The 23346-nt window shown below is 35.2% G+C and overlaps 1 protein-coding gene across 2 annotated transcripts in view; it reads left to right on the forward strand.

The window, feature by feature from the left end:
* Nucleotides 1–23346, forward strand: part of znf385b (zinc finger protein 385B) — an 82082-nt gene that overhangs the window by 20544 nt on the left and 38192 nt on the right. The window contains exon 2 of one of the 2 annotated variants that reach the window (XM_066687964.1): nucleotides 2027–2326. In XM_066687964.1, the coding sequence (XP_066544061.1) occupies nucleotides 2029–2326 (298 nt within the window). In that variant the 5' untranslated portion in view covers nucleotides 2027–2028. Of the gene's footprint in view, nucleotides 1–2026; nucleotides 2327–22636; nucleotides 22801–23346 lie in introns of those variants that run through there. The other variant, XM_066687966.1, reaches the window with a different exon arrangement.

The following is a 23346-nucleotide window of genomic DNA, read 5'->3' on the forward strand; positions in this document are numbered from 1 at the left end:
GACATGGTCACAAAGACGTTAGGTTGGATCAATACCACAGCAAGATTGTCCCAGGAAGCCTCAGGGTGTACTGAAGCTGTGGCTGATGACCATAAGCGCAGTAATGCCACATGAACCAGTGGGTTATAATTTGGCTAGATATATAGTTGTTGTTGCTGGGAATACAGCTCCAGAATACAGGCTAAAATATTAGTCTGCTCGATGTGCTCCTTTATAAAGTCCTAAACCCAGGAAAACTGAGAAGTGAAACTCAGACCATCAAAGTCTTGCCTTGATATAAGCATGAAATCAAAGCCCGATTCTATGGACATGAAAATGCATGTAAAATATTTCTGTCTTGTTTTTTGGGTGGTTTAAATGCAAATGATGTCTTGGAAAATAAATAAAAATGTAAATAGTTCAAAACATTAAGAAGGTTGTTGAAGTTTATCTGTTTATATAATTTGGGATTATGGCATACATCTGGCTACAGGGGATTATGGAGAGTCACAGTGTCAGCAGGATTAACGAAAGATATGAACACATGGCATGGTTACACAGCATTCCGGATATTAAAGCTATAGCAATGCTTTCTTTGACTTGTATTTTATATATATATATTCAATTATTTTGTGTTTACTTCAGTTATGAAATATACAGCCTTACAGGTAGCACAGTTTACACAATTCCTGATTTTAAATCTCTTCTATTTACAACAATTTTTCTGTGCAATGAAATGCTTTTTTTTTAACATTTCAAATGGTAAAAATAAAAGTAGATATGGTGTGTAATGTATAATGCATAGCCGACTGGAATCACCCACCTCCCCTGTTTTATTGGGAAGGCACATTCACACTTTATTATATATTTAATTATGATTTGTTGATAACTCTGGGATTTGTTTCACTACAGAATACATTTATTTGATGCAAATTAGTACCAAAGGTCATTAAACCCTAATATTTGAAAGGATATTTCACAAATTCACAGATTAATTCATATTTTCCATAGATTAATTTACATGACATTGTTTTTTTCTGCTTTTGTTGACCTAAAAAGCAGTGACACTAACATTTCCACAGGGCCTTTATATTCTGAGCAGACACACTTTGTTGGTCTCCAGACAACAGTGCAATTGAAGTGAAGTGTACAGTATCTACCAGTGCCCACGTTACAGCTTGCATTATATGGGTATGACATGTGAATTAAACTCATTAGGGGGCAACAGATGGGCATAGGAGGTCTGTTGGCAACCCTCTGTCTGTCTTCACAAGTTTCATAGGACATTTTTAGACACTGTACTACATAGGTAGAGTTGGCATCTTAGCTGTGATGTTCACAGATTGGAGGCCTTGAGGGTGGGAAAGCTTATCTGCCCAGTCTGGTCAATTAAGTAACCTGACTGGTGTTATAAATGCAATATGAAATCTCCTGTGAAACACTGTATGTTGATTTCTTTGTCTGACTTATTCAAGAAGGGTGATATCAAAACCGTGCACATTTATTTTTTTGCAAGGGGTTTTATGAGGCTTGAAATACATTGTTGAAGTAATTTTATCGTATGTATGCTGTAAAACTGATTAAGAATGAACCCTCACTGGAAAAAGGCAAACTCAAGGGACAATTAACTCAGACCGCTGGAGAAGCAGTTAAATGAATTGTATAACACGTGTGAAGAAAGTGACTTTTTAGCCTGCAATTAGGCAAGTACAGTACAGTACAATGTACAGAAATATTTGACACTTTGACTCCATGATTAATTTATAACATGTATTCATCAGTGTGCATATCTTAATTTTTGCTCGACTCACTGGGCTTATAAGATCTTTAGGTTTCTTCTAAAGGAGCTGCAGTGACATTGGCAGAATCATAGTTTGAAGGCTAGCATTGTTTTTTAGGGCACACCCACATGTCTTTCAGTCCATTTAACTATTTATACTGAAATGTTTATTAAATATCAAATAAAAAATGCATTGTTTTACCACTTCAAGTTGTTTTCCTTTATCATATCAAAAAAGCATTCTAACCAAACCTATTTATTTTTAAGGTATGAAGAGACCACTGAGTCCAAATCACATCCTAGAAAATGGCAGAATGAACATCCCCTTTACAAACTGCATGGACCTCAAAGAGCCACACAATGGTCATATGGATATGCAGATAAACCAGGAGAAGAAGAAATTGCTTTTCTCACTGTGTGAAGTTTGTAACATTCAGCTGAATTCTGCTGCACAGGCCCAGGTCCATTACAATGGGAAATCTCACCTCAAACGGGTTAAACAGCTTAATAATGGGAAGCTTCCTCCTGCTACAGCCCCCAGCACATCAGTCACCAGCAGTAGTACAGGTAGGCAGAAATTATCACCGTATCCGAAATGACTAAAGCTGAGGCCGTGCTGCTCACCAGGAATGCACGTCCTCCCTATTATTTAGTTTTGAAAAATATCTCGGCTAAAACAGTCGATTCAATAACTCGCACAGCAGCAATATAAAAATAGAAATGATGAAGATGTACTGTATTTGATTTAGACCAAGATCTATCTATTGCTTTCTTCTGCTCTCAGCACAGTTTCACGTTGTTTTCCAGCTTAATGAAGTTTTAGAAATCCTATTTTTATTACTGTTATTTTCATTTTGCTCCTCACATCAAGAACCTGTTATTCCTTCTGGATTGTACATGGCTTTTATCAGTTTGTAAAGAACACCTTTGAGGCACTTGTTTTTAATCTACACTAGTATTTGAAAATGTAAAGAAAGTGCCAGGTATAAGAATTTAAACATGTCAAAGAATGATGTAAAACTAACTTTACTAAATATATTCTAAAACCCAATACACTTGCATGTCAAGGCAATGCAGTTTCAATTACTTTAGAGTGATCTGTAGTGTTGTCTATGGTTTTTCATCCTGATATTTATTGATTTAATTGAAGGTGATGTTTTTTGTAGGCATGACAATATATGCAGTTCTAAACTAACATATAAACAGTGTGATTTTGAAAAGGTGCACATTTAGAAATTGCTACAATATTTTTAAACCCTTAATTAAGGAACTGAATCAGTTAATTTATATTTTAATAGGAATAGAAAGTGGATATATTTTACATAAACCAAAACATTTTATTTTGTCCCATTTCCTCTGCAGATGTGTATTAAAATGTATCTTTCTGCTTTTTTGTATATTGCTGTTTTTTCCACCTTTTTTTTAATGCAATACTCAGCATGCAGTTTGAATGTTGTAAGCTATAATTGCCATATGTAGCCAGCGATGCAATAACATCTGCAGAGAGACATTGTGTAGGCCTGGCAGCTGCTGCCCCTATAGTGCTCCATGGTCAAACCTCACGTGTACCTGTCGTGCGCTGACAGTTGCCTGTGAAATAGGAACAGAAGCTGCACTGGTATGTATTCTCAGTAAAGAGCAATTAGAGTGAAAAGAGCTCGGGGCTTGCAGGACCAGTTCATGCGAAAAAGGCTTTCATGCACTGCTCTGTCCTGAATACTGGTCCAAATACAGAGCTGGAGTGGTGCTGCAAAAGAAAAGCCTTTCACAATGGAGCTGATTTTTGGGAGAAGATGCATCATGTGTGTAAGTCTAAGGTTATATTAAACAAATAAACCAAGATGATGCATTATTTAAATTAAGCTAGAAGTGCTAGAAAAATCCAGATTGTGTCTCATCCTCAATCCTGTGTTATTAATGAGATGTAGTCATGATGTTACCCTGGTCCCTGGTCACCCGTTGGTCTTTTTAACCATATACAGAATGCATTGGTTTTATGCCCAAGGAAATTTCACCACTTACAAGATGTCATTGCTGCATGAACAGTTTTCACTGAGGACATCTAAGGTCACTACATCTTGGCCTCACCATCTACTAACATTTTAAGATTACATTTGTCATAACATTATCTAGCTGTATGTATTATCTAGCTTTCATTATTGTTTTATAGAGAAAAAGTTGAAAATGAATGTCTTCATATTTTCAAGAACTATCTGTAGGAAATAAGATATAAGCAGTTTGGTTTTATATTGTTTTTTACAGTTTTTATTTAGTTAGAAAGGGAAATTGAGAGGCCATGCTCAAACCCATTGTTCTTTTCAGTATTTTCAGTAAGCTAACATACAAGTTGAACATCCCATTTACAGTCATTTAGCTGTGATTTTTTCGAAGTCTATTTGGGTAGAAGAATAAGGGTAGGTTATGAAAATGAAATGGTGAAAGCTGCTTTCCAGCTCTTGAGGTCTCAAACAAATATGTATTTGTTTCTGCTTTTAAGTATTCAGTGAAAGTTGCTGCATGTGAACCAATTAGTGTATCAGCTCTGGTTTTCAATTAGTGTTAGGTGCTGATGTTCAGACGATTTCACTGTCACTGTGTAAAAAAATGGAAACATACTAGGATTCTTTGATGGAGAATGAATTTGAGATTCAATGGCACATATATATATATATATATTTTTTTTTTTCTAAAATCTTATCCTCCTAATTGTTTGATCTGATTTTTAATATGTTCTCTTGGGTTAAAGCATGGTGAGCTTGCCTTTTGAGTTAAGCATTCCTCATGTACTTTTGTTCCTCGAAGGCATGTGTTTAATGTCATTTATTTTGATAAGGTGTATCTGGGATAGAGTGTATCATTAATTCATTGTGATGTCTACACTGTCTATTAAAGTTATTGCTCAGTGTTAGGTTTTTAATATTTAAAAAGTCAAGCAGTCACTAGATGGCAGCATAAACATTTTGATAAATGTAATCCCAGAAAATGTCCTGGTAAGATCTTGTAATAGTTTTAGATTTCAGCATATATGTATCTGTTTCTTATTAACATGGACTAGATTTATAATGGTGGAATTAAGTTTATCTTGATTTAATTGTAATAATTATCCTATCATTTTGATGGTGGCATTATCAATTAAATGAGAAATGACTATAAGCTACTTTATTATTTATTATTATTATTATTATTATTATTATTATTATTATTATTATTATTATATAAATAATATATATAAACTATTATTATTTTCTGTACTAAGTAGTAATACTGTTTTTAGAACAAAATCCAAAATGTCTGTATAATGGTCAATAGTTTCACACACTAAAGTCTTTGGTATGTTGGACAATTGTTGCTATTTTGTGTATTAATACTTAATTTGCGAGTGGTTTGATGTTAACAGAAATACATAATCAGAGAGCTGGCAATTTTTCTTTAAAACAGCTTGCAATTGACTGTGACAGAGAGGTAGAGAACCTAATCAAGTAACAGCTGGTGCTTGATATTTTCATTTATTAAATCTCTTTTGATTTCAATCCTCTCAATTTTGTTGTTGCAAATTGGCTATACTTAAATGGCTCATGTTAACACAAAATGCTTATTTATTGTTTATGATATCATTAAAGGATTGCATTGTGTGAGTGTTTTATTTTATTTGACTTCTCAGTGAATTTACCTGAAAATGTAAACACTTTCAAATGAAGTGTAATGTTTTACATCTGCTTTATAAACGGACTTCTCCCCACTAAAGTTGTCTGCAAACTAAACTACTAAACTGATCTAAGGCTTGGCTTTAGTCCTTTTCTTTAAAGGTCTGATAGTTAAATTTTGTTAATAACAGTTAAACATTATTGGTATGTGTTTAATAATATTTTGTATTGTCATTACAGTTAATATTATTTAGTAATTCAGTTAATCTCTTCATTCAATCACATTAATTTTAAATTTCATGATTTACTGTTGCACATTGTGATTCCTTTGAAAATGTATTTGTGTGTAATTTACAAAATTTAAATGGAAATCAAGTTTAGATAAATATGAATAATAATACAAATAATACAGTAATATAATTTAATATGCAATTAGTGACTAACAACTTTGTGTCCAATAGCACAATATATCAAACAACATATGGCCCAACACCTCTGAGTTGTTTAAGAAAACAGACTTCTAATTTTTCCTCCATTTCTCTCACATGTTGTTTGCAGTCCTTAATGTTGAGCAGTGCAAAAATGTAATTTGATTTGTCAGGGAATGCATTAATTAGAGAACGGTGGAGATATGTTGCCTCTCGCAAATGTGCAAAGAATAGGGTGGACCTGGTGCGGATATGTTTGCAATGTAAATACCTCTGAAAGACTGCTTTTGATATAATAGAGGTGTGGGCTGACAAGGAACCTGGGAATTGTGTTAATACCTATAAGTGGGTGGGGACTTCTGTTTTCAATTCAGAATATCTTTATAACTGACAGGGAACAGGGGTGAGATTAAAAGGTTTTCTTTTCTAAGAATTCACATTTTCATTTGATTTTGTCAGTCCTTGACCAATTTCCAGTTAAAATTGTTATTATGCACTAAAGTAAACAAAGAGTGGCACCTTTTTAAAATATTTTTTTGGTGTGTTGATGCGGTTTCTCTATCTGTCTTCATGTTGTGCTGCGAGATAAATATTTTAAACAAAAACAGTTGTCTCTAGTGCAGTAAATATGACATACAGGACAAAGAGAAAAAAGGACCTTGCGTTTATCCTCTAAGTACAACCTTGGCAAGAAGGATGCTCTTTTATTAAGCAGCTTAGGGTTGGCAGGAGTTGCCTTCACTTTCCCTCTCCCTTTCTGTTTGGCACTGGCGGTACCCATCACAATCTCAGCTGCTTCCAGGATGCCTGCTGATGTGGCTCTGACTCTCGGCAGCAGATCTGCTTTATTTATCCCAGCGCTGGGTTGTGCCAAGCCCTGTTGACGTACTGTATGGTCCCTGCTGAACTCCATGCGCCTGTCTGTCTGTCCCTGCAGGATGCACTTTCATTGAGGTAGACACAAACAAAAACTGAACCCGAACAAAAAACAAAACCAGAAAAAAAAAAAACCATTACATTTGCATACTTTGGTTATAGTTTGCATTGTAAATTCTGATTTATGGCACAGAATCTGCATTGAAATATGAAGGCGTTTTAAATCTAGGCTACCGATTTTGAAAATCCATTCCTATATTAATCTTTACTGAGTGTATAAATGAGTTATACAATGTAAAACAACCGAATGCTACAATGACATGTTCAAAGCATGATGGGATTTCTCCCTGGCCAACTTTGGTGTCACTCATCCTCACAGCAAGGGAAGATGTGTTTTGACTGAGTAACCAAGCAGACTAGGGGCATCCTTTGTATGCAATGGTCTGTAAATATTACACAATGCCAGAGACCGGGACTAGAGACAGGAGGGTAAGGCAGCAGGACAGTGTGAAGCATAGAGACACAAAAGAAGGGTGAAGTAAAAGTTCATTTTATTTTGTCTATGTTGCATATGAAAAACAAATAGGTTAATACAATTACTTTTAAACTGTTGTGCCTAGGAATTTGTGATGAAATGCTCAGGTATAACTAATTATGAAAACATATTTTGCACTTGAGCATAAGAAGATGAAATGGTTGAGTAAAGCAGATAGTTGTAATAATTCTGAAGTAATCAATGGGTATTACTTGGAATAATAACCATTGGAGACATTATATTGACCCATATTTGGATTTTTGTTTTCAGTCTTCAGTTTAGTTTGCTTGTGAGGGGGAAATCAAGATATAATCAATAAAGAGATACTATATTTGTTTGTTCTATAGAGTGTTTTAGGAAAATAGGTTGTGTTACAGGTACAAATTATAAAATGTAATCTTGTTAGCTGTATATACCAGAATATTTAAATTTGTATTGGCTATACATGCATTTACCGGAACATAATTGCATCCCGTTACATCCTCCATGGGAACTGTTTCTACTTAATAAACTAGATTTCTTGAGGAGTTTGACAAATTGTCAAGACCAATACGAAGCCTTAATTTCTCTCCGATTCCCTCTTAAATGGGATGCGAGTTTAAGACTGCAGCAGGGATCTCGAAGGGAAAGACGGTTATTAAGGTAGATGTTTTTGAAGATAATCTTACAGAAAGTGCAGCTTTTCTTTGGCACTGTAGGTTTGTAGAAAAGTAGAAACTGCATTTTCTCGATGCTACTTTAAGCAGAGAAAAAAAGTGCAGGTGTTACTTTACCTTTAAATTTATGACTTGATGTAACTCTGATATCACCATGTGACATTTGTCATGCAGCTGCGACTCCATCCTGAGTGAATATTCAGTTACATACTGTAAGTATGTTTTTTGGCAACTGGTGGCAGTATTCATTGCCTTTAGTCACAGCATTTGTTAAATAACTAGCACATAGAGGTTCATAAGCCCTGATTCTCATTTACTCCGATGTGCCATTTCACACAAGTCTGTATTCACTTCATTTGTCATTACTAATGACATCCCTTGTCTGTCTGCCGTGTTTTTTTTTCTTTTCTTTTTTTCCCCAAGATTGGCAATTACTCTGATTTGCTGCAACCCTTACAGTGATAAGTCATCAGCCCTTAAATTTATCATCTTTTTCTTAGCAAGCCATTGAAATTATATCTGCCATTGATTTCTCATAGTATCAGCTGCTCAAAGTAGAGAGGTGGAGCATTATTTTCAGCACAATGCACACACATGAATCTTCATTCACTGTGGTTCAAGTAAACACGCGGAGCCGTTTATAAAGATAGATTTTCGTGGTTTAGTGGCTACGTTCACAAGAGCTTGTATGTGTGTGGAATCAGGTTTGTGCTTGCTTGTTTCTCTGTGTAATGCTTCCTATGATTCTAGCATCACAATGAGCGTCAAGAACTGGAACTGAAATTGCTTTGCCTTTTTTGTTTCCTTTTTCTAACAACTGGGTGATTACACGTGCCTGTCCTCCTCTAAAATGTTGCCAGTTTGTGAGGGATTTTCAATGAGTAGTGAAATGAACCAGCATCTGGGGAGGTTTGGAGCTGCATTGATCTTAAAGTATATTGTCACACAGATGATAAGGGTTGAAGTCAAGGCTCTCTAGCTATACACACCACACTGTCTGCATTTTTGGATTGGTTCCTTTAAAAAAAAAAAAAAAAAAAAGCTGTTTAGCATTGTGCAAATACATACTGCTGTGAAGATGTGGACCAGCTTTCTAAACAGAGGTGAGCATTATTTATGTAAAAATGCCTTTTTTCCTTTCTGGTTCTTGTTGATTTCATCAGTGCTTTACAGTAGCTCTACAGTATTCATGCTCCTGCTGCTCTTTATATTATAATGTGGTATTTAAAAAACCTTATGTGCTACTTATCTGATATATTTATGCTTTTCTATGTGTTGTACATCTCTGAGTTTGATGTTGAAAATCTTCGGTTCTACTGCATATTCAGTACCTTTGGTTTTGCCTTTTAAATTGCTTTTAAAAACAAAAATATGAACATTATATTCAGTGATTAAAAAAAAATGTATTCATTTAATAATTTAATAAAAATATGGGTTTTGTTTTATTTCAGCAATATGGAATTGAGTAAGAATAATTACAAACCCTCTACTTATTTTTAGCTGTCTATAAATAAACCACTGTAATAATTTGAAGTTGTACTGGAGGAATTTGGGTCGTATCAATTAGAAAGGTACTCGTTGCAGCTTACCAAATCCTCAGGATGTGAAATTGTGTTGTCCTTGGGTGTTGCCATCCCTGTGTTGAGGTTTTCTAAGGTTAATATAAAAACTTATGTGATGTAATGAATAGCGTAGCCTCTAATTATGTAGTAACTGGTTTTATAAATCCCATTGTTATCACATTGCCAGTATGGTTTAGTATCCTACAGAAGAGTTTATCTTTTAACAACATGAATAATGTGTATACACCCCATGTAAATAGTCAATTTTAGACTTTAGTTTCACTTATACTATTTTCTTACGATACTCTTGCAACAACCTTTGTTTGTATGCTCTGCTTAGCTATAAACAATGAGTGGCTGATAATCCTGTATTGATTTCTATCAATAATGTTATGCCTCTTTAACTGAAGGAAACATGATGTGAAAGTTTAATGTGTTTGATGAAAATTAAAGCTAACCTGTGATTTTAAAAGGCATACTGGGAAGAAGACCTCCGTTAGCCTGTTTGTCTGACTTGTGTACAGGTCTGATTGTTAGCTCTTTGTTTTAATTTGTTTGACCGTGAATCTATAGATTGCAGCATGGAGAAGATAAAGGAGTATTTGTATGTTGAGCTCAATATCGGAGAATATTTGTTTTCTGTCATTACGTGGAAAGCTTGGCTAAGCGGTCGACATCACAAACAAACCAGTTGTGCTGCCCAATCTGTTGTTGTAACTCCCCCAGCCGCTATCTCACTTCAAGCTGCTGTGTGCTTTGAAAGCATGAAATTAGGTTTATACCAAGCACATGGTTTCTCATTTAGCAGTGCTTTTTATGGTAATGGTCAATTTATGGTTCACTGCCAAGATTTTAGTTTTTTCTGTCAGTGCTATATCAGTTGTGCCAAGGTGTCTCTTTGAGATAAAAAAGAAGAAAAAAAAAAACTAATTACACCCTAGAGAGGAGGCTAACCATTGACCTGAAGTGCTCAGGGCATTCTTGCTTTAATTCTTTGAAACCTCTTGATTCTTCGGAAAGGCCCTTAATTTACTGCACTCACTTCATGCCTCACAATGGCACGTTTCCTGAATACTGTGCACCGCCAATGCAAACATGTTGAAAGTGCGTCTTACATTTTAAAAAATCTTATTATATCACTGTTATACATTTAGTTTACCTACACTCTAATCAATACGGATAGCAAGGAGGGATGTGTAAATCAACAGGGCTGTAGTAGGTGCCTGTTTTATCAGCTGCTCTGTTGAGTGCCTCTGCAATCAATGCGTTTCTCATCTTTGTCTACCCTTCAGACCACACTGAAAAAATAAGTCGGCAACACTTGTCATGTTAGATCCATTACCATTCAATTAAGCTCTTGTCCTTTTCATTTGAAGGAGGACCTTTGTCTGTGTCCTATTACTGAGGCCAAGGACATCCCAACCTAGGTTTTAAGAGAGCAGCATTATTTTAAATATAGTGCAAAAGGAGACTTGATATGTTTCTCAGAATGAATAAAATCAGTATATTAGTCTTTAGGCTACAGTATTAGATTTGTTTTTCACTTTTTGAAGGTAAACATTATAATCTGTATTATAATCCTATTTCATTTACATTTAATTCACATTTCTGATTGCCAGGTACATTACACACACACACATGCAATTATGCTGATATTACAAAAGCTCACTTGCAATTTCATAGTTGCACCCTCTCTAAATTACTTTTGCCAATAGGATTACTGCTTATTATCAGATCTTCCTTGATGCAATGGAAATTGAAGCCATATTTCCAACTTGCTATTTTTGCTGTACGTGTGTAAAGATAGTAGAATATTATCACTGTTTCTTACCATTCAAACCTTGGCCCAATTGTTCATCCTCAACAATCTATATATTCATAACAGCATCTACTGGCTCATTTATAACGACATCAATATGGCTGACCTGGTCAAGAAGACCATACAAAACTCATCTTAACACAATCAAACACAACTATTATAAAGTATGAGAGTCTACAAGAATACTATTATAAAAGAACACTTCAGAAAGTCATTGACCTGCAGATGTCAGACAGCAAGAAATGCTTATACATCTGCAGATACACATTTCACTAGTTACAATTTCCCCTGACGTTATCTCTATACCTTGTTGGTTGCAGCCTCAAATGAAGGATAGCCAATTAATACATTGTTTACTTGCAGCCTTTGATATAGTTTACTGCAGTGATAATAAGAGATGTTTTTATTTAAATAAGATTACAAATGTTGACTACGCTTTGTGAGGTTATAAACCCTTTTATAGGTAACCTGTTATACCAGCGTCTGTTACATAATTTATTAATTTGGGTGTTTAAGTTGTGTTATCTGTTCTGAAGTGGAGACATTAACCCTTTGCATGTTTACTTTTTTATGTCCTGTAGATTAATTTAAATTCAAGCAGAGTTATTTTGCAAGAGACTCTCAGAGCATTAGAGTACATTAATAGGGTTTTCTGCCTTTAGGGAGTTGAGTGCATGTGTTTATTTAGAAAATTAATTGCCGCAGTCAAGATTATCTGCTAAAGCTAGTGCAATGCATTTAGGAATCAATATGTATTTAATAAAGGTTTTTGAATTTCTCCCACACAATTAGTCACTGTTATGCAAATTACTTGGCTCCGTAAATTCGGCTTTGTAGAAATCTGCATATGTGGTACAATGCGCGTATCAGATGTTTAAAATCCTTTATTACAACAGCCCATATTTTTTGTCTTATCAGAACATTTTTAAGAAATCAGTGTAGTTTTCAGAAAGAAATGTGAAGTATATGAAAAATAAATTAATACATAGATACATGTTATAATATATTGCAGAACAAAGTTGAGTGATGTTCTGTTGAAAGGAGATAATTCATTCTCCAGAATGCATTTTCTTATTTTACTTAGTTGTATCCAAGCATACAACTGTCTGATTGTTGGCAATGCTTTCCTCACACTTTTGTTTTCTATTTGCAGACACCTTTACGTAGGGCGGCTTAATCTTTTCACAAGAAACATTTCAAAGCATGACAAAGTGCAGTAAATACAATCAGAAAATAATATAATAAGCATACATCGTAATACAATGATCTAAAAAGAGCAAACGTCATAGTTATGTCCCCGGTATGTGCTAAGGAGTCGGGTAGGCATAGGAGACATTACAGTTAAATGATAGAGCTAAAAATACGTAAGTAATCAAGAGTATGATGGAGTATAGTTAAATAAGCAAGTGCATAGGCACAAGAGCGCTGAGCTGTCCAGGAGATTAGGCTGCAGTATCACAGGTACAGTCTGAACAGATGTGTCTCGAGCGGATGCCGGAAGGTGGACACTGCTCCTGACCTCAGTTGGTAGGTCATTGCACTGCTTGGGGGCGAGGGGGGAATTAATTAATTCTTCACAGACGGCTGTAGTGTTTCATTCCCAACAGCTGAGAATCTATGTATCAAAAATAGATGTATTAAAATGTGCTTTTTGAAGATATAATTTTAGAAATGTACAATTGTCAGTGTAGGTAGAAGTTAAAGAATATATATAGACCTGTTTTAAAAAATGTGCTATAATTTCTAAGGCATGATTAAGTAATTAGGTTAAATTATTTCTTAGCCAGCAAATGAAAAGTACTGAATTAGCATAGCCATAAAAAACCTGCGTGTTTTTGGACGACAGTGCATCTATCCACATGTCTACCTGTCGTTTTTCATTGGTCGATGTAATTTCTGAAGTACGTAAAATCGGAATCGAATCTAACTCGTTTAAATTTCAAAATTGATGCATCACTGTCATTCGACAATGACTGACTGTGTTCAAGGTGGGATAAGGAGGCACACACTCGTTTTTTTCCTCTTTTTCACGCACGTAAAATTCAGATGCATCATCGGCTCCAGTGTGCAAAGGCCTTTAGTTTGTAACTGTTTCAAAAGCTAAAAACTAGAACCAATGCAGATTATGTAATTTGTAGCAAGGTTCCCCACCATAATACCCCCAAAATCTTGAGTGAGGCTGGCAACTGATTCTGCCTTCTCTGTTGATACTTTTGATGTGTTCTTTGAATTCTTTGAATTTGTAATATAACATTTTAGAATGTCAGCTAGTCATCTTGTGTATTATCTTGTTTGAAGGGAAACATGACATGTTTAATTATTTTTACCTAAACACAACTTACAACACTGGTACAAGGTCCCTATACATCTCTGCAGATGAGAGTTTCACACAGTAATGCCATTCACCGTGCATGTTGTTCTGTACCTGACTGTAGACTTCCTCAACATCGCCAAATACCTCCAGTGTCTTGGAAATGTTCCTAAACTTTGGTTCATGCTTGTGTGTGAATGTTACTTTATTATGAGAAGTAACAACTTGTTTGTCCATGATGTGTTATAAGCATATTTAGTGTATGTTTTTAAACCCTTGAATTTGGCCTTGTTTTATGTATAACCAGTTATGTCCTATTTTCAATTTCTTCACAGATTTTACTAGGATTTTCTGACCCGACTTAATGCTTTAATATGTTGTATGTGTCTGTGGTGTTTTAGCCAGCAAGACTAATTACATATCAGTCTCTTCTAGATAACATTAATTTTACTTGAAGGCTAAGAACTTATATTAGTGGAAGAAAAATGACTTTCTAAAGCAATACAACTCATTCTGAACAACTGACCAGGCAGGTGAGACTTGATAGAAAAACAATTACTTTTTTGCGCTTTAAAAAAACTGCACAATATACAGAGGCAGTTTTTGAAGAGTGTTGAAAGCTATGAAGAATAAGGGCCTATATATAAGGCCAGATATTAGTTTTCAGGTACTTGATTGGCCATTTATCTAATAGTTATTTATTTGGGATGTTTATATGCCATCATGGGATCTTTGCACTGAATATGAAATCCATGGGTGTTGGTTCTTGTGTATGTTTTTTTGTTTGTTTATTCTTAATTTAGCTGAACACAATTATATGTAGTCACCCAGGGGACTTGCCATTCTTACCTTTAAGGAATTATGCAGTGATTAATTTTGGGACTAGTTTGACCCTGAAGAGTACTGGTAAGAGAATATTCATTTTGATTATTGACACAGTAATGTTTTTTTTTTAACATTTAGTGGTTTTAGATTTGTTGCCTTGTAGTTTTCTAAAGAAATCTTTTAAGAAATCATATTCCTTATTTTTCAAAGTATAGCGATAGACCTTTCAGGAAATTCTTCAATTAAATGGTTGTTTAAAAATAGAGAATGATAGTCTTCTTTGGCCACTGCCATATAAAGAAATGTTTTCATTTAACTGTGCAATGTACAATTATGTCACCACTAAAACTTGTAACTTTTATCTAAATATGCTCTTCAGTTTAGGATCACAAGATCTGGAACAAGAACACATTTTCAGTGTGGAGCAGAAACCTCTTTTATGCACTCAATCAAATTCACACATGGAGTGAATTAGAGACTGGATTATAATGTGTGAAAGGTTATGTGTGAAACTAAAACCAACCAATGGCTGTTTTTTATCTGATGTTATTTTGTCAAGATGGAAGCCATCTTCCAATGAGACTAAATGAAACCGTTTAATCATAAAGAAATTAAACCCTATTAGAACACTATAACATTTAAAACAGAATAGTTTCTGTAGTTTTCATTGTGCACTGATTTCATTGTATATGCAAAGCAATGATGCGTTAAGTAAACTGGCTCGTTAAAGTTTATAACAGTTTTCTCAGATTAGTTAGAAATGTCAGGCTGTGGCCATCATCATGGATTGAACAGCTGCAACGGGCTTCTGAGTGATTATTAACCTTGAGCTATGCTTTAAGGTTACCATATAATTGTAAGAATCATATGTAAATTGAAGCCTCTATTACTAATTGAACATTTTGTAGGGGCAAAGGCTACGAAAAGGGATATATGTTATTTTGAGACTCACATCCTTTATTAGTGGCCTATTCCTGTGCCTCTCTCCTTCTTATATTGTTATTTTGACACCACTACAAATTGTTTCATATTGAAGGTGTTTCACAAACGTCAAGAGGTACTCTGTCCTGGAGACTATGTATGTTTAGGTTTTAGACGCACTACTGTGTGTATATTTGAGGGGAGTTTTTCCTTCATCCATTTAAAAAAATCTTGGAAATGTTATGCAGGATTCTTGTTTTGTGAGTTTAATGGAAACTGCTTTCCATTGATCTCCGAAGTTCTAATGTGAATGGTTGTGTCTCATGCAACACTAACCAAAATAATAATTTCCTTAGCACAGTTACAATGATATTTCTTTTCTATAGTTCATACACTGGGCAAGTGCATGGATCTTGTTCTTTTAAAACCAAAGGTTTAAGATTGGAAAGTACTTTAGTATACATAACACCGTTGTCCTGCAATCACCAAGTGGTGTTTATTTGTTTCCTTCACAAAATGCAGCCATTCATGCACATTTACACGAGGCAGGGAGTCTGTACCTAGATGATTTCAGAGATTGTAAACCTTGTGGTAAACAATATAATAGGCTTTTATAATATTTTACTGACCAGCCACCTTCTCTGGTGTTAAATGTATGAGTTTTATGAGCTTTCATTGTGCATTTACAAACCGCATGCTCCTAATTTAGATTCCCCCGCTGCTTTGGTTTTAAGATTTTTCTCTGCCTGCCAAACCTAGTCTTAGAAACTTGCAGGAAGCCCTTTTTTCCCAACCCACTGACTGGTGTTTTCAAATGAAGATTTCAACTTTTCAAGTGTCTTTCTGATATATTTGTATTAATGGTCATATGATATTCACAATACCCACTGAAGGTTCTTATGTAGTGTTAAATGTGTACAATACTGAAAATAATTGGAAATAAAATTAGTGTCTCTTTCAGCTTACATATTTACTCTTGGGGATTAAAGTCTTCTTTTAACTAGGAGTCAAGCTATTAACCCATGCTTGAATTTAATAGTGTTCTAACAACATGCTTTTCATCTGACCAACACAGTGTAGAAACATGGTGATATTGTTCAGGTTTGAATCGGTAACGATGCAGTATGCAGCCAGTATAAAGATCCATGCATATGTTTTAGTATACATGCTTCATGCATGTTCACTTCAGAGTACCATAAGTGTTCCACAGTGGTTTTCTATTGAATTAATGTAATTTATATCACAAACCGAATGGTATCTGTACTTGGTTGGGTGTATTTGTAAATGAATGAAAAACATTGTATTGCTGGAACAGGTCTAATATATTAGATATAGTACTCAAAAATGTATTTGTATTTGTAGTAAAACTAACATCCGCATTTAAAATGTAAGATGATATGAAATTGTACTTCTTTGGTGGGGAATGATTAAACAAGGAATATAAGGAATGAAATACACCAAGTGGAAAGTAATTGGAGAAACTGTAAGCTCAACAAACATGTCTGGATTTCCCCAGGCAAGATTGTGTCACTTCTGTATTACATAGTTTAGGGAGGGTTGTGTGGACTGTCCCTAGGATAACAGTGAAGCATTAGCAGGAGTATGTTGCAGGAATGTGCAGTTATAAGTAGCCTGGCGAAGACAACTGGGAGTGTGTGGGAACATGAGTCTGGCTCGAGATGTGAAGGGATGGCACAGTTTATCAGGCAGCTTGATGCTAAATGTGCATTATAGTCCTGGATTGTGCCCTATTTTGAGATTTGCAGTTTGAGACATAAACCTCTGACTGCTGTGATTGCTTTTTCTTCACCAGTGTTAAATCCCAGACCCCCTGTGTGCACTCTTCAGATTGAATAGGACCTCAACTTTTGAGAAAATGTAATACCTAACGAGTGGAAAGTGGAAAGCCCTCAGCATTTAAAAGAATGTCTCATTTTGACACAGTTAAATAAAAAAATAAGACATGAAGCAGTTTATTATTTTATTTTATTGATTTGATACATTGGAAATAAACATTCACATACAATATATGGTGGTGGGAAACCAGACTCAGTTATTTGATATCAGATTCAGTATTTTATCTGGAATCTGGAAGTTTGGAAGCAAAATGCAAGACAAATAAGTTTTATAATATCACATTTGTTTATGAATCTTGGTAAGTAATAAGTATTGAATTTTTAATTTCAGAAAATGAATACTAAGGTTGTGTCTAAAAATAGCTACTCTGCAGGCTTCACGCACATCGCAGGGCAGCCTTCATTCCAACAGCCTCTTGGGGTTGAGGAATTCCAAAAAGTTCAAGTTCATTCAAAACCTGACTGTACCATTGAAGGCCGTTGTGTAAGAGCACTATTTTTGAATGGATTATTATTACAGAGGGTTCACATCCAAGGCGTGTGAGACTCGATCCGTGTCAGTCATTGAAACCAACACCTAAAGCTCCCGAGTATCTAGGTGTTTTTCAAACATGCATACTCTTAAGTTGCACACCACTGTATTACTGCACAATATAAATGAAGGCAGTTTTAAATCAAAAAAAATATGCATGCAGTTTTCTTACCAGTTGAACGGGTGTCTTATTGTGGCGACAGTAGAGAAAATATAACCCACACACAGAATCAAAGCTATAAGTGTGGATTGAAATGTTATCCTATGCAATGGTGACCCCCTCCCGTCCCTTTGGCATTGCACTGTTGAAGCTACGCTGTGTATTGTGTTACAGTTTCGCTGGTGCTGGAGGAAACCGCTCTGGGATTAAGCAGTTGTGCCCCACCTGACACTGGTGATCATCGTGCAATACATACAGTACAAGTTACTTTTGCGATGACAAATACCAAGGGCTCATTGGTAATTTGACCACTAGAGCAGTGTTTAATGAATAAGTGTTTGCTCCTACTTAAGAGGCTCCTGTGGGTTCGTTTGGCCTCTGTGTAGTCTTTGATGAGTACGTGTCAAAAGTTCTGTATCTGAAGGCAGAGGCTAAAGCATTGAAATCGAAGGCAATTGAGAGTGGCCAGGCTGCTGCTGTTCCCAGTGCGTGTTGTGTTTGATCTGTAATGTGCGCAGGAAGCCTGTCAGAGCCAGCACACGAGTCCTGCTCTTTAATCTCTCAATGAGGTACGCAAGTTTGATTGTTTAGTTCATTAGGCAATGAGACTGTGTGTAACATCATACATTTGAAATCTACTTTGCTATGCATGAATATCCATTGCATGGATTAGTCATTTGCTCAATAAATATATACTTTGCTTTACCGATTTTTAATTGATAGATAGATGGAGTTTTTTAGTTTTTATTTTTAAATGAGAATATATAAATATTTTATCTGTGTGCCATGATTAGTTGGTGAAATTGTACCTATATTTTAGTATCAACAGATCAGATTTTATTTCATTTATCATACTTTTGATTACTTTCCTATGTTACTGGAAATTATACTTATATGTGTACTGTTTATTTTTGAAGCAATCACATACTATTTTATTTTACTGCATCTTATATTAAAAACATATATTTAAAAAACAATGTCTATCGATTGAAACTATTCCATTAATTAACGTTTTCTGCACCAGAATGTGATGAGAGATGGTTCTGTTTTGACAGTAGGAAAACAATGATGCTTTATTATGTGTTTTATATTTATTTATTTGTGTGTATGAGGAAACTTTACTGATTTGTAATAAAGAACACCTTTCTACAAAGAGGATTGTGCTGTGGAGATACACTAGTGTTTAGTACTTCTTAAATGCAGTAGTTTTCCTTAAAATAGTGGTTTTGTCATTGTAAGTTAAATTGGTCTTACAGTGGTAGTTTTTTACTACTTCCTGTTGCTGAAAATAGAAAATATTTAAAAACAAGCACTGTACCATCCAAAGAATGAGTTATGCAATTGTCTGAATCATATTTAACCTCCTTAACATGGTTTTTGAGGTCACAAACCTGTGATTGACTGAAATATGTTTTTCACATTTGTTTGGTAATGCAATGCATTTGAGATATTTATTTGAAATAGGATGCTAAAAAACAAAACAAGACAATGAAACAATATACTTTTCATTAGGCTGTTTGTTGGCAATAATATTATTGAGTTGTTTTCGAAGCATTGGTAATTGATGCCTGACAATAAGTGTAAGGGCAGACAACTGGTCTTGTGGTGTTCCCTGATAATGCCCTTGTCTCTGGCTGCAATCCAAGTACCCTGAATGAAAGGGTTATTTATGACTCCTCTCCTGGCTTCTGTAGTTGCTTGTAGTGTAAACAGTTATTAATTGTGATTCATACATGTTCACACATAATATATTCTGTGAGTATCGGGAGCACAGACTTAAGAAAAAGTATGGTAAGAGGTGGGGTCAAGCCACATGTGTAATGTCACATTAATTTCCAACAAGCCCCTGTTTTTCCTTAGGTTGCAGTGAAGTGATTTATTGGCTAAGGAAAATTATGAAACTACTTAATTGACCACTTAATGGTGCCAAAACAAGTAGGATCGAGTAATCAAAGTATGGCTCAATTTAAGAAATGGAAAATTAGTTTGGTTTGTACTGTATATAGTGAATGGAAAGAATTTGTGATATTTGAGATTTATTTATAGGTATTCCTGAGCTCTGCATCTCGGTGTAAATAGAGAAAGGTTAGACTGATATTACTCTCATAATACAGGCATATCTACTTAGCAAACTGTCGTCGTATGACTGCGTTCTTCAAAGCTGTAACTCTAGATCGTGCAAACCTCTGCTGCTGAAACGCTGTATACAGAAGGCGGCGTCCTCTGGACATAAATCATATCAGCAGCTTGGAGGAAACGTTCCTGATCGGCCAGTTGCGCGTTATAATTAAATTTGTACATCAAAATATCTGTTCTATTTGGGGTTCCCTTCAGAGACATGATGATCAAGCTGGAATACTGTGAATTGTCTTTCTCTGAATGTGCTCTCTAGACAAAGGAGGACTGCTGTGGCCGTTGCGCTCTAGAAATATCACCCATGGTGTGGTGGTAGGGTGTGAGTGGCCTGGGCACAAGCATTCTGGTGCTACAGTGAGTTATGGACTTTCAGATGTGTGCAAAAATGGATCATAATGAGAAATTAAATAATTTAATGTTCAGTAACATACAGTTCTGGAAAAAATTGAGACTGCAAAATTATCAGTTTCTGTGGTTTTACTATTTATAGGTATGTGTTTGGGTAAAATGAACATTTTTGTATTATTCTACCTTGTTATGGTATCAAAAAACTTGTGTTAACCTAAGTATGTGCTCATTTAGTATGATCTGCAATAAACAAATTTAGGATCAGCTGATTCCCATTCCTTTTCTGCAGCAGAGGATTAAGGGTATTTCTAAACAGGATGTCTTTTGAGGGTTCACATTCCAACTGATTCCAGCTCATTATACATCAAGATGAATGTGCTTATATTTCTGCAAAAACATACCATCCTTACAACAAAATTAAATAAAAAGTAATGTTTGTGTTAAATATTTCCACATTACAAGAAATTCTCTCTATACAAATCCCTTCGTGTTTTATTAAGCAAAATCGTTTAGGTATTGCAGAATGGCCAAAGTGTTTTCAACCTTTCTTGACTATTTCAATGAAGTCATAACACACTCCATGACATAAAAGTATTTGCTTCATCGAGTGAATTTATGCCCAGCCCCAGGAACCAGGATTACTTCTGTATGAATTAATGAATTGTGAATGGAGAATATTATGCCTTTACACACCTGGAGGACTGTTGTAATTGAAAATATTTGTAATGCTCACCTACGGATTATCTTGCAATGCTTGCTTACAACTGGTAAAAACAAGTGGCCTTGGCCAGTTACGTTCTGAATGTTCTAACCATGAGATCCCCAGCTTTTTTGTATTATTATTATTTTAAAATACGACTGCATTTTGTGTATCTTTCGTTAACCAATTTGGAATCAATGGTCAGCTCAGCCCAATGGCTTTGACTTATTCAACTTGCCTGTATAATACTGAATGAAAAATAAACTGTAAAATTTCTACCAGCTATTTGTTTGTAATTAAGGTAATTATGCCCTTTTTCCCCTCTGCTGATTGTAGGCAATTTTACTACTCAAGGCCATTTCTTTTTCTTACCATTTCCTTAATGTGCCTGAAATTGTTTTTTTATTATTATGAAGAGACTATTAACTTTCACTCCAATGCAATCACTTTCAGAATAGCTTGCGTTTGTGCTGGGGATGTGACTTTGAGGCAGCTGTCTGTCTGATGGCACTTGCTGCAAGAGAAATGCCTGTAGCAGCATTACTCCAGGGGCTTCCAGAGACTTCAGACAGACAGCAGTCCCAAGGACACACCCCTGCACTACCGCAGGCTGCCATCTTGAAAAAGATTGCATTACACTTAACAAGGACTTCATATTTTGGAGATTAAGATTGCTTATTTTAAAATTGGATTTAAGGTTCTGTGAACAGTGGCTCAAAAACCTCTACACTGCGTATTGTACTTCATTCAATGTTGAAAAAAATACATATTTATATAAAGCATCCAAAATGAGAGCTTTTTTATGTATTCTAAAGCTTAGTATTCAGCAGTTTAGAATTCCATTTGTTTTTGTGCATTCCAGTTTATTGCAGTAAATGCTCCCTCGAGTAAAATTATAATGAAGTTTACTGTAGATTAATTGGATTTCCCCAGAGAACTATGTTAACTGAAATTCCTGTCTAGGGTACATCACGAGAACATGTACAATGACCAGTCCCTCATGGCATTTCCTCGATTACACATTACCAGGGGGATTGTGGAGGAATCTCACTGGGACTTGGCTGACATTGTTTTTGTTTTTTGTGTTTTGAACATCTGATTTAGAAACAAATATGTTTTCTTTATCTTTCACATTATTAATTGGCTCAAATTAGGTTATTTTTTGTTTTACTTTGTTAAAAGTCCTGTAATACAATCACTTAGCCCTCAATGTTATAACATTGTTTTGCTAGCCAGCACTGTAATGCGTTACAGATCACACAGATTGCCTAGAACTTGATTTATGAAAACTAGATTCTTCCTAGCTCTGAATCGGAGCCAAGAAGGTGTACGCAGTAAAACTGATTAATTCAGACTGTAAACCCACCAATGAATAGGCTATCAGTTCAATTCAGATTTTAGCACTTCACATTAAAAATCTCGGTGGAGTGACCTAGTTTTTCATCGCTTCGTGGCTCAGCATGCTGAGGTGGCTGCAGCTGCTGACAGTGTCTCCATTGTTTCTGAGAGTTTCATTTGAGGCACTCCAACATAGTCGACAAGTATCTCGGCTGCCTCGGGGTACAACTTGCTAAATGCATGTTTTTGAAGTCTCTAATTCAGCACTTGGTGAAAACATTGCAGGATTGGACAGGTCAATAAAAAGGTGTACTGGAGCTTTTTGCGTACCAAAACTGAGGCGGGCAACTTGCACTGTTGCTGAACTTCTTACATGGTTGAAACATGCTTTTGGGTAAGTAGATCCAAACTTGTGTAATTCTTTTTTCTTTTTCTTCTTAAAAAAACAACAAAAACAAAACAACATGAACAAAAATAATAATAATAACCCGGCCTCTGTGCTGAAAGTTACAGTGGTCAGATGTACTGTCTTCCTCTGTATATAATGTGCGGTTACTTGCTGGTTTTATTCTCAGAAAAAGGGGTTGTGATTTACTGATGCATTGCAAACCGTAGGGGGTGATGTCGTTTAAAATGCAGATTTTTTTTTCCGCTAGGATATCAGTGCAAAAAATAACTGCTTCAGAATCTTTAAATGATGATTGTTATAATGTAACATATTAATTCAACAATAATTAAAATGATGCTTTTGTTTATGTACTCACTTAATAGAAGCAATAGAAGCTTACCGTTTTCTATAGTGTAGTTGGAATTAATAATGTAGCAACTTTCTGATTTTGAATTGATGAATGTCAAAAATAAATTTCTAGCATTAATCCCCATTATTTTAGGCAGGGTATGAATGTGCATTTGTCAGTTGAAGTTAACGTGCATGAACAAG

The sequence above is a fragment of the Amia ocellicauda genome, chromosome 16 (assembly GCF_036373705.1).
Source record: "Amia ocellicauda isolate fAmiCal2 chromosome 16, fAmiCal2.hap1, whole genome shotgun sequence".
NCBI classification, from domain to species: domain Eukaryota; kingdom Metazoa; phylum Chordata; class Actinopteri; order Amiiformes; family Amiidae; genus Amia; species Amia ocellicauda.